The sequence below is a fragment of the Macaca thibetana genome, chromosome 7, assembly GCF_024542745.1.
Source record: "Macaca thibetana thibetana isolate TM-01 chromosome 7, ASM2454274v1, whole genome shotgun sequence".
In the NCBI taxonomy this organism is placed as follows: Eukaryota; Metazoa; Chordata; class Mammalia; order Primates; family Cercopithecidae; genus Macaca; species Macaca thibetana.
This window is the reverse complement of record NC_065584.1, coordinates 2,521,784-2,534,202: the sequence shown is the minus strand read 5'-3', so window position 1 is coordinate 2,534,202 and position 12,419 is coordinate 2,521,784. Positions and strand designations below refer to the sequence as shown.

At 62.8% G+C, this 12,419-nt stretch overlaps 1 protein-coding gene across 1 annotated transcript; it reads left to right on the top strand.

The window, feature by feature from the left end:
- The first annotated feature begins 2,499 nt into the window (after window positions 1-2,499).
- Window positions 2,500-10,959, top strand: PLD4 (phospholipase D family member 4). The gene is made up of 11 exons (XM_050796989.1): window positions 2,500-2,688; window positions 4,847-4,936; window positions 5,395-5,588; window positions 6,468-6,651; window positions 7,027-7,147; window positions 7,700-7,827; window positions 8,466-8,666; window positions 9,472-9,611; window positions 9,738-9,903; window positions 9,984-10,080; window positions 10,490-10,959. The coding sequence occupies exons 1-11, from the start codon at window positions 2,662-2,664 to the stop codon at window positions 10,687-10,689; spliced, it is 1,548 nt and encodes a 515-aa protein (XP_050652946.1). The 5' UTR covers window positions 2,500-2,661; the 3' UTR covers window positions 10,690-10,959.
- The last annotated feature ends 1,460 nt before the right edge of the window (window positions 10,960-12,419 follow it).

Here is a 12,419-nt window from a genome sequence, read left to right as displayed (position 1 = left end):
TTGATTCAGTCTCGGCAGGCTGCGTGTGCCCAGGGATGTCTCAATTTCCCCCAGGTTTCCAGTCCGTGAGTGTATAATTTCTCAGGCGGTCTCTGGTGATCTCTGGTATTTCTGTAATATCAGTTGTAATGTCTCTTTTTTGTTTTTGGTTTTGGTTATTTGGGTTGTCTCTCTTTTTTTCTTCATTATCAACTTAGAATATTTTCAGCTTCCATGTATGATGGGCTTATCAGGACATCGCTCCATGAGGTGAGGCATGTCTGATGTGCTTACGGTGGGGTTTAAGTGCTCCCACAAGCCCGCTCTGACAGTGTGTACTTATTTGGGGTAAAAAGAAAAAACACCTTAGCTCTGCTGACAAATAATGAGTCATATTTTCCCACAAAGATAAGTTTTGAAATAACAAAGGAAATTAAAGAAAAAGTGTTTTGCTTCATGGGAAATCCCCAAAGTCCCTCCCCACACCCCATGGGACCCAAGGGCCCTAGACCTCAGGGCGGGGCCAGCAGCGGAGGGAGCAGAGCCGGCAAGGAGCTGCCCTCAGGTGGGTCCTGGCCACACAGCCAGCCTCGGAGCCACTGAGGGGTCTGCCCTGGGCTCTGAGTCCAGAGGCCACTTCCAGCCTCAATCTTTCTTCCAGGGTAAGCAGCCTGAGTGGCCAGGAGGACAGTCTGCTGAACCCTGAGCCCAAGGCCCAGGACTCCCTGCTTAAATGTCCCCAAGCCTGGATCCATCCTCCCAAGGTGGAGCTGCCGGAGCTGTACCCAGTCCTGCTGGCCTGAGGGGCAGCCAGGGGCGGCGATGAGGTGGTTTTCTGGGGCTGCAGATGAGCTTGGACCCACGGGCTGGGTGTAGCATGTGGGCTCATTGAGGCCCCTCACGATGTGGGAAAATCAGAGAGGGGACTGGCTGGGGCTGACCCTCCTGCAAGGACTTCTGAGAGCACTCCAAGGAGCCCTGGGGTCCTCCACTTGTCCCTGGCCTTCCAGGCCCTCACACACCATTGTTGTCAAGACAGAAGAGACTGGGCGCAGTGGCTCACGGCTGTAATCCCAGCACTTTGGGAGGCCAAGGCGGGCGGATCATCTGAGGTCAGGAGTTCGAGACCAGCCTGGCCAACATGGTGAACTCCTGTCTCTACTAAAAAATACAAAAATTAGCTGGGCGTGGTGGCAGGCGCCTTAATCCCAGCTACTTGGGAGGCAGAGGTAGGAGAATCGTTTGAACCTGGGAGGCAGAGTTTGTAGTCAGCCGAGATAAAGCCATTGCACTCAAACCTGGGGTACAAGAGCGAAACTTCTCTCAAAGGAAAAAAAAAAAAAGACAGAAGAGAATCTATTCTGTCTAACTGCCTTTAGCTTGAGGGCGGGGAAGGAAGCCTCCCTTCATACTCATGCCCCAGCCCTGCAAATGTCACAGCAGGGTCCACCTGGCTGCCCCTCCCCATACCCAGAATAATCCCCACCCAGAGTCCCTGGAGGACCCAACCCTCGGGGGGCATGCCTGGGGCACAGCTGCATTCAGGCATCCAGCAACCCAGCCAGAGAGCAGAGGCTCCCCAACCATGGCCGGGAGGTAAGGACTGACCCCAAGGCCAAATTGGAGCAGCAAGAAGGTGAAGGGAGATCTGGGACGGGCTAGGGGAGGCTGGATCTCTTCCCCATTCACTTCCTGGTGCACCCAAACTGGCCCCAGGGGTGCAGCTGACAGGCCCCACCCTTGGGAACTGCACCCTGCTGATGGGTGTCCTGCAGGCACCCTGAGGCCAGCACCCTGGACCCCTGCCCTACATAGGCCTTACAAGGAGGAGCTAGGGTGGACACCCAGACTGCACTGAAAAGTAGGGGTGTTCTCAAGGTCCCAGACCCTACTCAGGGACCCCAGTGAGGGGTAGGGAGTGGGAGGCAGAGCCCCTTGCTGGGAGCCTCTAGCCAAGCCTACCTTTTCAGATATGCCAACGAGCGGCCCCAGCTTCGTTCTCCAGGATAAAGACCCTAGTTACCTCCACTGCTCAGCCTCCCTTGCAGCTAAGTGTAGCCATGTGACCAAGTTCTAGATCAAGTTCCAGATCACAGATAAGTGGAAGTGCCCTGTGGGACTTCCAGGAAGTCTCCTCTGGGATGTCCCTTATTCTCTGCTAAGAACACAGAGGCAATGGCTGAGCTCCAGCAGCCATTGTGAGGCCATGAAGGCAGGGATCCTAGGGACTGGGATCTGAAAACTGGAAGGTCCTGGCTCCCAATGGCAGTGGAGCAATGCCATCATCTCTAGCAAGGCTATCTCTAGCCTGCCAGCCCCTGGACCTGCTTAGTGTTCGAGAGTAATGAACGACCTTGCTGAAGCCACTGTTCCTTAGGTCCCTGTGGCCTGTAGCTGAGCTTGACTCTGATTCGTAGGCCTGTAACTGGAGGGCCTCTACCTCCAGGGAGTGGGGTGTAGGTTTTTCCTGGAGGTGAAGGTTCTCAGCCCCACCCTCTAGCCCGCCCACCCAGCTCCAGCCGTCTGTTTCTGTCTCGGATGAGAGGGGGCCTCTCAGGACAAAGAGGAAGTAGCTGGAAGGGGAAGCAGTGAGCTGCAGAGAGGAGGAGGTTGGTGTGGAGCACAGGCAGCACCAAGCCTGCCCCGTGAGCTGAGGGCCTGCAGTCTGTGGCTGGAATCAGGATGGACACCAAGGCAGGACCCCCAGAGGTATGTACCAATGAGGCCAGGGCAGATGCGAAAAGCCAGGCCTGGGAAAGGGGATGCTGTCTGCCTCCCTGTGGCCTCAGCCTCCTGGCAACCCCAGGTCCAGAGAGTCACACAGCCTCCAGCTAGTCCTGTAGATGACTGGCTCCTTCCCCAATCCGTGCAGCTGGGTGATACCCAGCCAGGTGACAGCTGGGCCCTCTACCTCAGCCTGGGACTGGCAGCCGTGCCTAATGCCCTGCAGGGCAGAAAATCTGGCACCTTCAGCCATGACCTCTGATGCCTGCAGGGTCTTATGCTATCTACCATGGGACAAGGGGGCTACAGCCCTACTCTCCAAGGGTCTCTCAGCTCGAGCCAACCTGGCTTGCGGGCCTCCCAGGTTCCATTGGAAGAGGAGGTGGTGAGGCACTCTGGGGTCTGTAGTCCTGGGAGGGGCCTTGGACAGGCTCCAAGTCTGAGATGGGGCCTGCAAGAAGCAGGGCCTCTGTGCTCTGAGCTGCCCATCTGCCTGGAGCATTTAAGGGAGCAAGGGCCCTCTCTGGTGAGGGCAGGGAGGGTGGGGAGCAGCTGTCCAAGGACGGCCCTGGCACTTTGTTGCCCAGCCACAGCCCAGGATTCCACGTTTCCTCTCATTGCCCAGCCACAGCCCAGGATTCCACGTTTCCTCTCATTGCCCAGCCACAGCCCAGGATTCTGTGTTTTCTCTCTGAGAGTTAGTGGGGGAGGGCAAAGGCCTGATGCTGGGCCCTGAATCCCTGGGGACAGTGGGGACACGGTAGGCACCCTGAGGTCCCCTCTGCGTGGTGGGGGGAGCAACCCCCGGAGTTCAGCTCTGGGGTGGGGTCGGCACCTGACCCACCTCTGCAGGACCCCCCAGTGTGTGAGGAGTTGGGCCAGAGTGACTTGGCCTGAGTCCCCGCCCCCACACTTGGTTTATGCTCCTACCCCCAATCTCCCATAACGCTCGGTCTCCAGGGCAGACACAGCCCAGGCCTGACTCCTATGGCGTTCCCACCCCCTGCTGAGGCAGGCCAGGTTCTCAAAGGCCTCATCCGTGACCCGTGGGAGGATAGCCCTGACGAACCCCAGTGGCCTGGAGGCCGAGCTGGCTGCTCCCAGGTGGACAGCCAACCCACAGAGCCCCTGGGTCCCAGCGCCCAGCCTGGCTGCAGACACAGGCACTCAGCACTGCCCAGGCCCAGGCCTCAAACCTTGGATACCTCCCCATCCCGGCCAGCGGCCAGCCAGCTCCTGCCCTGGTGGATGCCTCAGTCAGAGGCTGGCCAGTCAGGTGTCCATGCTGGGCACAGACCCCTCCCTGCATCCGGGGAGGGCGCCTCTGTATTTGTGAGGCACCCTTCCCCATCTTGGCACCTGGGGCAGCCTGACTGCTTGCTTTGAGGGTGGGATTGGGGGTGGGAGCCCACATGCCACGGGGCTCGGATGGCCTGGCTCCCAGGTCCTTATGGGGTGACCGCTCTGAGAAGACAAGGCGAGTCTCTGTAGCAGAGGACAACCGCCTCCCCCAGCAGTGCAGGGGTCTCACTCTGTCGCCATCTCTGCCCTCTCCACGCCTAGCCTCTCCAGCCAGGGTGCTGCCCCGTTGACCCCTCTGACCTGTGGCTCTCAGGAGGGGCTGCCGTGGGGCCAAGACAGGAGCCCAGCCCAGGAGGGAAGCAGTTATTTATAGGCCAGCAATAAGAGGACCAAGCGACAAAAGCAGAAATGGGGCTTTCAGACACAGTTTCAGTCGTGGTTGAAACAGGGAACTGAGACACAAATACCTAGATACTCACTGAGCATCGCTGAGTGGGAGACCCTGATGGGGAGACACAGAAAGCCGGGGCATGTGGCCAGGCACAGACGCCCACCCCGCCCCGCACGCTTGGCCCAGCCTCAGCAGCAGTCCCTCCGGCTTGGCCAGGGGGACAGGGCAGGTGACATGTGGCCGGCTGCGGGCTCCAACACCCACACGGCTTGTCCTTGTGGAAAGCATACCCCCAACATCCAGGGTGTGACCTCAGGCATGAGTGGGATGCTTTTGGGGGCTTATGTGGGTGTCTGTGCAGGGGTGTCTCCAGTGCCTAGCTGCCCAGGCACTGAGGGGCAGTTGTGGGTGGGGCTGGAGCTGCTGGTGATGCCAGGCTGCCCTGTGCAGATGCTGAAGCCTCTTCGGAGAGCGGCAGTGACCCCCATGTGGCCGTGCTCCATGCTGCCCCGCCGCCTGTGGGACAGAGAGGCTGGCACGGTAGGACTGGGGGGCCCCAGGGAGGAGATGGCTGGGATCAGTGGCCTTTCAGAAGCTGTGAGCCAGAGTGGAGAGGACACAAGCAGCCTTGAGGGGGCCTCCACCCTCAAGGAGGGGAGCAGAGATGCCCTGATCGGTGGGCAAGGCAAGCCTGCCTGGGCTGCTCCAGACCTTCCCTTTATCCCCCTGCTGGAGGTGCTGGGGACAGCCAGTTACCACGAGCCACAGCATTGCAGAGTGGGCTGCAGGCCCCCCGACACCCGCCACCACCCTGGGCTGGGGCCCTTCTCTGTATCACCCTCCCCTCTCCCTTGTCCACCCTAGTCCCACCCCAGCAGCAGCACAGGTCCAGGGAAGTCAAGATGGTCTCTGTCTCAGCACTGGAGGGGCCATGGTGGCCCAACCAGAAGTCAACCCCCCACCTGTCCTGGTGACCCTGCGGGTGCTGCCCCATCCAGTTGCAGGTCCTGGGAGCGCTGGCTATGCTGTGGCTGGGCTCCATGGCTCTTACCTACCTCCTGTGGCAAGTGTGCCGTCCTCCCACCTGGGGCCAGGTGCAGCCCAAGGACGTGCCCAGGTCCTGGGGGCATGGTTCCAGCCCAGCTCTGGAGCCCCTGGAAGCAGAGGTCAGGAAGCAGAGGGACTCCTGCCAGTAAGTGAGCCCATGGAGGCCTTTCTGGGCAGGTCTCAGTTTGGGGCTGCTGCCTGTGTTTCTGCCCTTGGATTTGTCCATGAGATAAGGACGGCCCTCTACCAGCTCCTCTAGAAGGTGCAGGTCACCCGGGAGGGCCACAACCATATGAGCTGGCGTGGGGGCTGGGGACGGGGCAGGCGTGTGGTGCTTTTTGCAGCAAACAAAGGCTGCCACCCGGGGGATCTGACAGGCTGGAAATCACTGCCTGTGCTGAGCTCACCCCCTCAGTCTTTCCACGCCTGGGGCGTAGTGTCACTGTCCCCTCCCGCCCCTCAGCCTTCCCTCCCACCCTTCTTTCCCTGCGGTTGGGGTCCTGGAATCGCAGGACTGCCCTGGAGGAACCTGTCGGGCCATCTTGCACACATTCCCTGGAAATGGAATCTCGCCTGCCCCTGGCCCAGCCTTTCCCTTCCAGGCCAGCTCTGGCCGCCACCAAGGGCTTCCACACCAGGAGGCCACCCCAGACTCCAGACTCCACAGCTCTGCTCTGCTCTTCTCGGCTTCAGGAGCAGCTGCTCCCTGTGGGCAGTGCCTCAGGGTTGGGTGGGGCCAGGACCCCCCAGTCTAACCTGCTCTGGACCAGGCAGCCCCTCTCAGACTCCTTCCCAACGTGCTCCTGGGTGTCCCATCCCAGCAGCATGCTGGGCTCAGGCCCACCCTGCCCAGTCTGTTTTGTTGCCTATACCTTAAACCCTTACCCTGCACACTTGGCCTGGGCTCATCCCAGGGGCCACCTGAGCAACAGTTGCTCTGGCTTGGCAGCGGGATGGGGCAGGTGATGTGAGGCAGGTTGGGGCTCCTGCACCCATACTGAGCCCTGTGTGGCTCTCTCCACAGGCTTGTCCTTGTGGAAAGCATCCCCCAGGACCTGCCATTTGCAGCCGGCAGCCTCTCCGCCCAGCCTCTGGGCCAGGCCTGGCTGCAGCTGCTGGACACGGCCCAGGAGAGCGTCCACGTGGCTTCATACTACTGGTCCCTCACAGGGCCCGACATTGGGGTCAACGACTCATCTTCCCAGCTGGTGCGCCCTGCCCTGACCCCACCGCATCCTGGTGCTGGAAACACAGCAAGTCAGGCTGCCCATCTATGTAGGGGTCTCGGGCACCAGGCCCGGGGGCTCAACTCGGTGGTAGGGTCTAGCATGGAGCAGGGATTAGGCCACTCCCTTGGGGGCTCTAAGGGCAGAGGTGTCAAGGAGCTGGGCCTCTGGGTGACTAAACACTCAGACTGGGCCTGGTGCAGTTTGGCTCTCAACCAAGGGTCATCCATATACTTGACCTGACCTTGAGCTGTTGGCAGTCCAAGGTAGGCCTCCTGAGGAGGGCATGGGTCCTAGTGGGGATGCGGAGGAGAGGGCAGCCTGAGGTCAGCTTTCATGGCTGGCCTGGCCTTGCAGGGAGAGGCCCTTCTGCAGAAGCTGCAGCAGCTGCTGGGCAGGAACATTTCCTTGGCTGTGGCCACCAGCAGTCCAACACTGGCCAGGAAGTCCACCGACCTGCAGGTCCTGGCTGCCCGAGGTGGGTACCTGCACCATGCTGGGCCCCACTGCCCTAGCATCAGGCATGGGCTGTCTGGCTGGCACCATGGGACAAGGAAAAGGGGCGGGGGTGGGAAAGGTGTCCTGGGCTTCCCTAGGACACCCCAGGAGGGCAGGACCCAGGGCTCCGAGGTCCTTTGAGTCAGCTTCACCTGGGCATAGGGCTGGTTCCAAGGAACCAAAAGTGCCATTTTCCACAGGGCAGAGCATGGGTGGCTTCGGAGCCCTGCTGAGCCCAGCAGCTCTGACCCCTGGCTGGAGGCTCAGGCTGGGACCTCTGGCTGGGGAGCAAGAGGCCATGGGCAGTCACCACAAAGGCAGGCTCTGGAGCTGAGCTGCCCAGAGGGACCCTGGGCCAGTCTATCCCTCAGTGTCCTCACCTATAAAATGGGGATGAGGATAGCAGCAGCTTAGTAGGACTGTTGTGGGGACATCCGAGTCAACCCCACTGTCATGAGCTTGGGGTCAGGCTCACCATGAAGCTGGCATTTAGCAAGACCTAGTCCATCCCATTGCCTGAACTCTCCACCAGGTGCCCAGGTACGACGGGTGCCCATGGGGCGGCTCACCAGGGGCGTTTTGCACTCCAAATTCTGGGTTGTGGATGGACGGCACATATACATGGGCAGTGCCAACATGGACTGGCGGTCCCTGACGCAGGTGAGTGCCAGGGCCCTAACATAGGAGGCCCGCCTGAAGCTCTTCCCCTCCTGAACTCTGGGGACTTGGCCTGACATCTCAGTGCATCTGGAGAAAGTTGTGTAGTACTGTTTACAATGTCACCATGGCAGAAACAATTGGAGACTGGTCTAATAAATGATGGAATTCTACACAGCCACTGAACTCATGCTGTGGAATCACATTAAATGACATGGAAAGATGTTCAAGTCACATTATCCAGGGAAACATGCAGATTACAAAACACACGCCTTTTTAGGAAAAGCAATGCATGAAAAATGTGTCAGAATGGTCATGGCAAAGGCAACCCTGGTTATCACTTGACAGTGGTATTAAGAATGATCCCATTCTTAATGCCTTGATGCATTTTCTATTGTTTTTGTAATAAACATGTATTGCTTTGATCATTGGAATACAATGTTCAAAAACACAGGGACCTGCTGGGCACTCCTCCCACCAGCACACTCTTACAGATTCCTTCCTACAGGCAATGCTTCCCACAAGTGGGGACCCGTGGGGCAGGGGCTGTGCCTGCCCCAGCATCCCTGGCCTGGGTGGAGTGGGGTGGAGGCCCCACAGAGGGGATTTTCTCCCACAGCACCTGACTTTGGTCTCTGCAGGTGAAGGAGCTTGGCGCTGTCATCTATAACTGCAGCCACCTGGCCCAAGACCTGGAGAAGACCTTCCAGACCTACTGGGTGCTGGGGGTGCCCAAGGCTGTCCTCCCCAAAACCTGGCCTCAGAACTTCTCATCTCACATCAACCGTTTCCAGCCCTTCCAGGGCCTCTTTGATGGGGTGCCCACCACTGCCTACTTCTCAGTAAGGCGGGTTGAGAAGGAGCCCATCAGAGACCCCTGCTCTGCCCTGGCTGGCCAGACCCACAGGGAGCCCTCTGGGCTGGCCCTGCAGACACCAGCAGCATCAGCCGGGTCTTCAGGCAGCCAGCACCATGGGTGGGACTGTGGCCCTGGGGTGAGCAGCAGGCTGGCATCAGCAGGCTCTGGGCTGTGCCTGGAGGCAGGCTTAGCTCCAGGAGGACAGCTGGTCAGCACCATCCCTGGGAAACAGGCTGCCTAGGAGGTGATGGGAGGCCCTGGGGCCCTGGGAGTCTCTAGACTGCTGGAAAAGGCCAAGGGGCTTAGCTGGGCACTGGAGAGGGAGGGGAACCCCACTTGCTCTGTGGGGAAGGAAGGGAAGAGTGAGGGGTAGGCAGATCCTCCTTTATCAGCCCACGGGGGTGGGGGTGGACAGCCCCCCAGCCAGCCCAGGACTGGTCTGCAGTAGAGGCTGTATCAGAACAAGGGAAATCTCCCTAGATGGGGGGGGGGGGGGGGGGTTGGCACCCTGAAGGGAGTGGAGAAGCATCCCCATGGCCAGAAACTGTTTCTGGGAAGTCAATCCAGCCTGGAGCCCAGGGCGGTCCAGCTGCTTCCCGTCGCTCTGCCAGGCCTCAGCCAGTCCCCAGGACCCCTGTGGAACCCACCCCTTTTTTCGTCATGTTTCCAGGCACCTGGGCCCCATCCCTCCACCACCACATGGGGCCTCTTGGGTGGTGCATGGTGGGGTCACAAGTTCAGAATGGACTGGGCTGGCAGAGCCTTCAGGGACCCCTCTCCCGTCACAGGCATCGCCACCCGCACTCTGTCCCCAGGGCCGCACCCCTGACCTGGAGGCGCTGTTGGCGGTGATGGGGAGCGCCCAGGAGTTCATCTATGCCTCCGTGATGGAGTATTTCCCTACCACGCGCTTCAGCCACCCCCGCAGGTAGGTCTGAGCGGGAGGCGGGCAGCCTGCTCTGCTGATGGGCAGCTCCTGGGCACGTCCCCTTCTGCTGGGACCCCTGCCGGGCCGGGGGCTTGTAAGCAGAGCCCCGCCTCTCTCCACCCCAAGGTACTGGCCGGTGCTGGACAACGCGCTGCGGGCGGCAGCCTTCAGCAAGGGTGTGCGCGTGCGCCTGCTGGTCAGCTGCGGACTCAACACGGACCCCACCATGTTCCCCTATCTGCGGTCCCTGCAGGCGCTCAGCAACCCCGCGGCCAACGTCTCTGTGGACGTGGTGAGGGCGCGCTCCCAGCCGGGCGTGGGGAAGGCGCCCTCCTCCCGCCCTTCCTGACGCGCTGCCTCTGCTCCCCTAAGAAAGTCTTCATCGTGCCGGTGGGGAATCATTCCAACATCCCGTTCAGCAGGGTGAACCACAGCAAGTTCATGGTCACGGAGAAGGCAGCCTACATAGGTGAGCGCCAGCAGATCACGGCGGGCGGGCCCCAGGGTGGCCAGGCACGGGCGAGGGAGGCAGTGGCTTTGTGACCGGCGTGGACACCTCAGGACAGAGGGGCCGCTGCTGAAGGGGGACAGGGTCTCCATGGAGTTCCGGGAACCAGGCCACCCGCCTGTCACCTGGCCCCACAGGGCCCCAGAACACTGAGTCAGGACGCCTGGCGCCGCGTGGTGAGGATGGAGTTCCTCCGCGACCAGCTGTCCCTCCCGCACCTAAGCGAGGGGCTTCCCCGGCCGGGGTCTGATGACAGTGGAGGGGCCAGCTGCCAACCGTCCCCAAACCCGTAGCCGGGCCTGGCGCTGAGCGGGCTGCGGAGAGGCCTGTGGGAGCCGGCGCCCAAGCGTCTCCTCCGTCCTCCCCACAGGCACCTCCAACTGGTCGGAGGATTACTTCAGCAGCACGACGGGGGTGGGCCTGGTGGTCACCCAGAGCCCCGGCGCGCAGCCCGCGGGGGCCACGGTACAGGAGCAGCTGCGGCAGCTCTTTGAGCGGGACTGGAGTTCGCGCTACGCCGTCGGCCTGGACGGACAGGCTCCGGGCCAGGACTGCGTTTGGCAGGGCTGAGGGGGGCCCTTTTTTCTCTCGGCGACCCCGCCCCGTCCCCGCCCTCCCCTCTGACCCGGCCTGGGCTTCAGCAGCTTCCTCCTGTAAGCAGCCCGGGTCGGCACTGAGCCAGGAGCCGCCTGCGACCGCCCGGGCGCCGCGCACCGCCCGCCAGCTCTCTGATTTCCGAGTCCAGCCCCCCTAAGCCCCGCCTCCTCCAGGGAGCCCTCCAGGAGGCCCCTACCCTGACTCCTGGCCCACAGGCCAGGCCTAAAAAACACTCGTGGCTTCCCAGTGCCTCTGTGTGAGTCCAGCGCTGGCGGCCCTTCATCCTTTGGCCAAGGGCCCGCCTCTACGCGCCCGCCACTGCGAAGCCGCGCCGCGCGACTGCCGTGGCAGCGCCTCAGCTAGTCCGGGGTGCGCGAGAACCCGGGGCGGGGCGGGGACCAGACGGGACCCCCGGGCGGAGCGAACCCTCAATCTCCCACCCCGCGCCGAGTTGCCGCGCTCCGGAACCCAAATTCCCGCCCAGCGGCTGCCGTGGGGAGCGAGAGCCGCGGAGCCCACGCCCGGGACTCCCGCAGAGGGAACGCAGACCAAGGCGCAGCGCCGCGCACCCACCGCCAGGGGGCGGCTCCTACGGCGCCGGACAGGTGCGGCGAGGGAGGGGAGCGGGGCTGAGGGGACGGGGAGGCCGGGAGGGGAGGGGACGCGCGGCTGAGGGGACGGGGAGGCCGGGAGGGGACCCGCGGCTGAGGGGCGGAGAGGGCGGGAGGGGACCCGGGGTTGGGGGACGGGGAGGCCGGGAGGGGACCCGCGGCTGAGGGGCGGAGAGGGCGGGAGGGGACCCGCGGCTGAGGGGGGGAGGGCCCGGGGTTGGGGGACGGGGAGGAGGGGAGGGGACCTGGGGCTGGGGGAAGGGGAGGGCGAGAAGGGACCAGGCGCTGAGGGAATGGGAAGGGCGGGAGGGGACCCGCGGCTGAGGGGATGGGGAGGCCGGGAGGAGATCCGCGGCTGAGGGGACGGAGAGGGCGTGAGGGGACCCGCGGCTGAGGGGCGGAGAGGGCGGGAGGGGACCCGGGGTTGGGGGACTGGGAGGAGGGGAGGGGACCTGGGGCTGAGGGGCGGAGAGGGCGGGAGGGGACCTGGGGCTGGGGGAAGGGGAGGGCGAGAAGGGACTAGGCGCTGAGGGAATGGGAAGGGCGGGAGGGGACCCGCGGCTGAGGGGATGGGGAGGCCGGGAGGAGATCCGCGGCTGAGGGGACGGAGAGGGCGTGAGGGGACCCGGGGTTGGGGGACGGGGAGGAGGGGAGGGGACCCGCGGCTGAGGGGACGGGGAGACCGGGAGGGGACCCGCGGCTGAGGGGACGGAGAGGGCGGGAGGGGACCCGGGGTTGGGGGACGGGGAGGAGGGGAGGAGACCTGGGGCTGGGGGAAGGGGAGGTCGAGAAGGGACCAAGCGCTGAGAGAATGGGAAGGGCGGGAGGGGACCCGCGGCTGAGGGGATGGGGAGGGCGGGAGGGGACCTGGGGCTGGGGGAAGGGGAGGGCGAGAGGGGACCCGGCGCTGAGGGAGTGGGAAGGGCGGGAGGGGACCTGCGGCTGAGGGGACGGGGAGGACGCGAGGCGACCGGGGCTGAGGGATGGGGAAGTCGGGAGGGGACCCTCGGCTGAAGGGATCAGGAGAGTGGAAGTCGGGAGGGGACCCCTGACGGGGAGGGTAAGAGGGAGGGAACCCAGGACGGAGAGAAC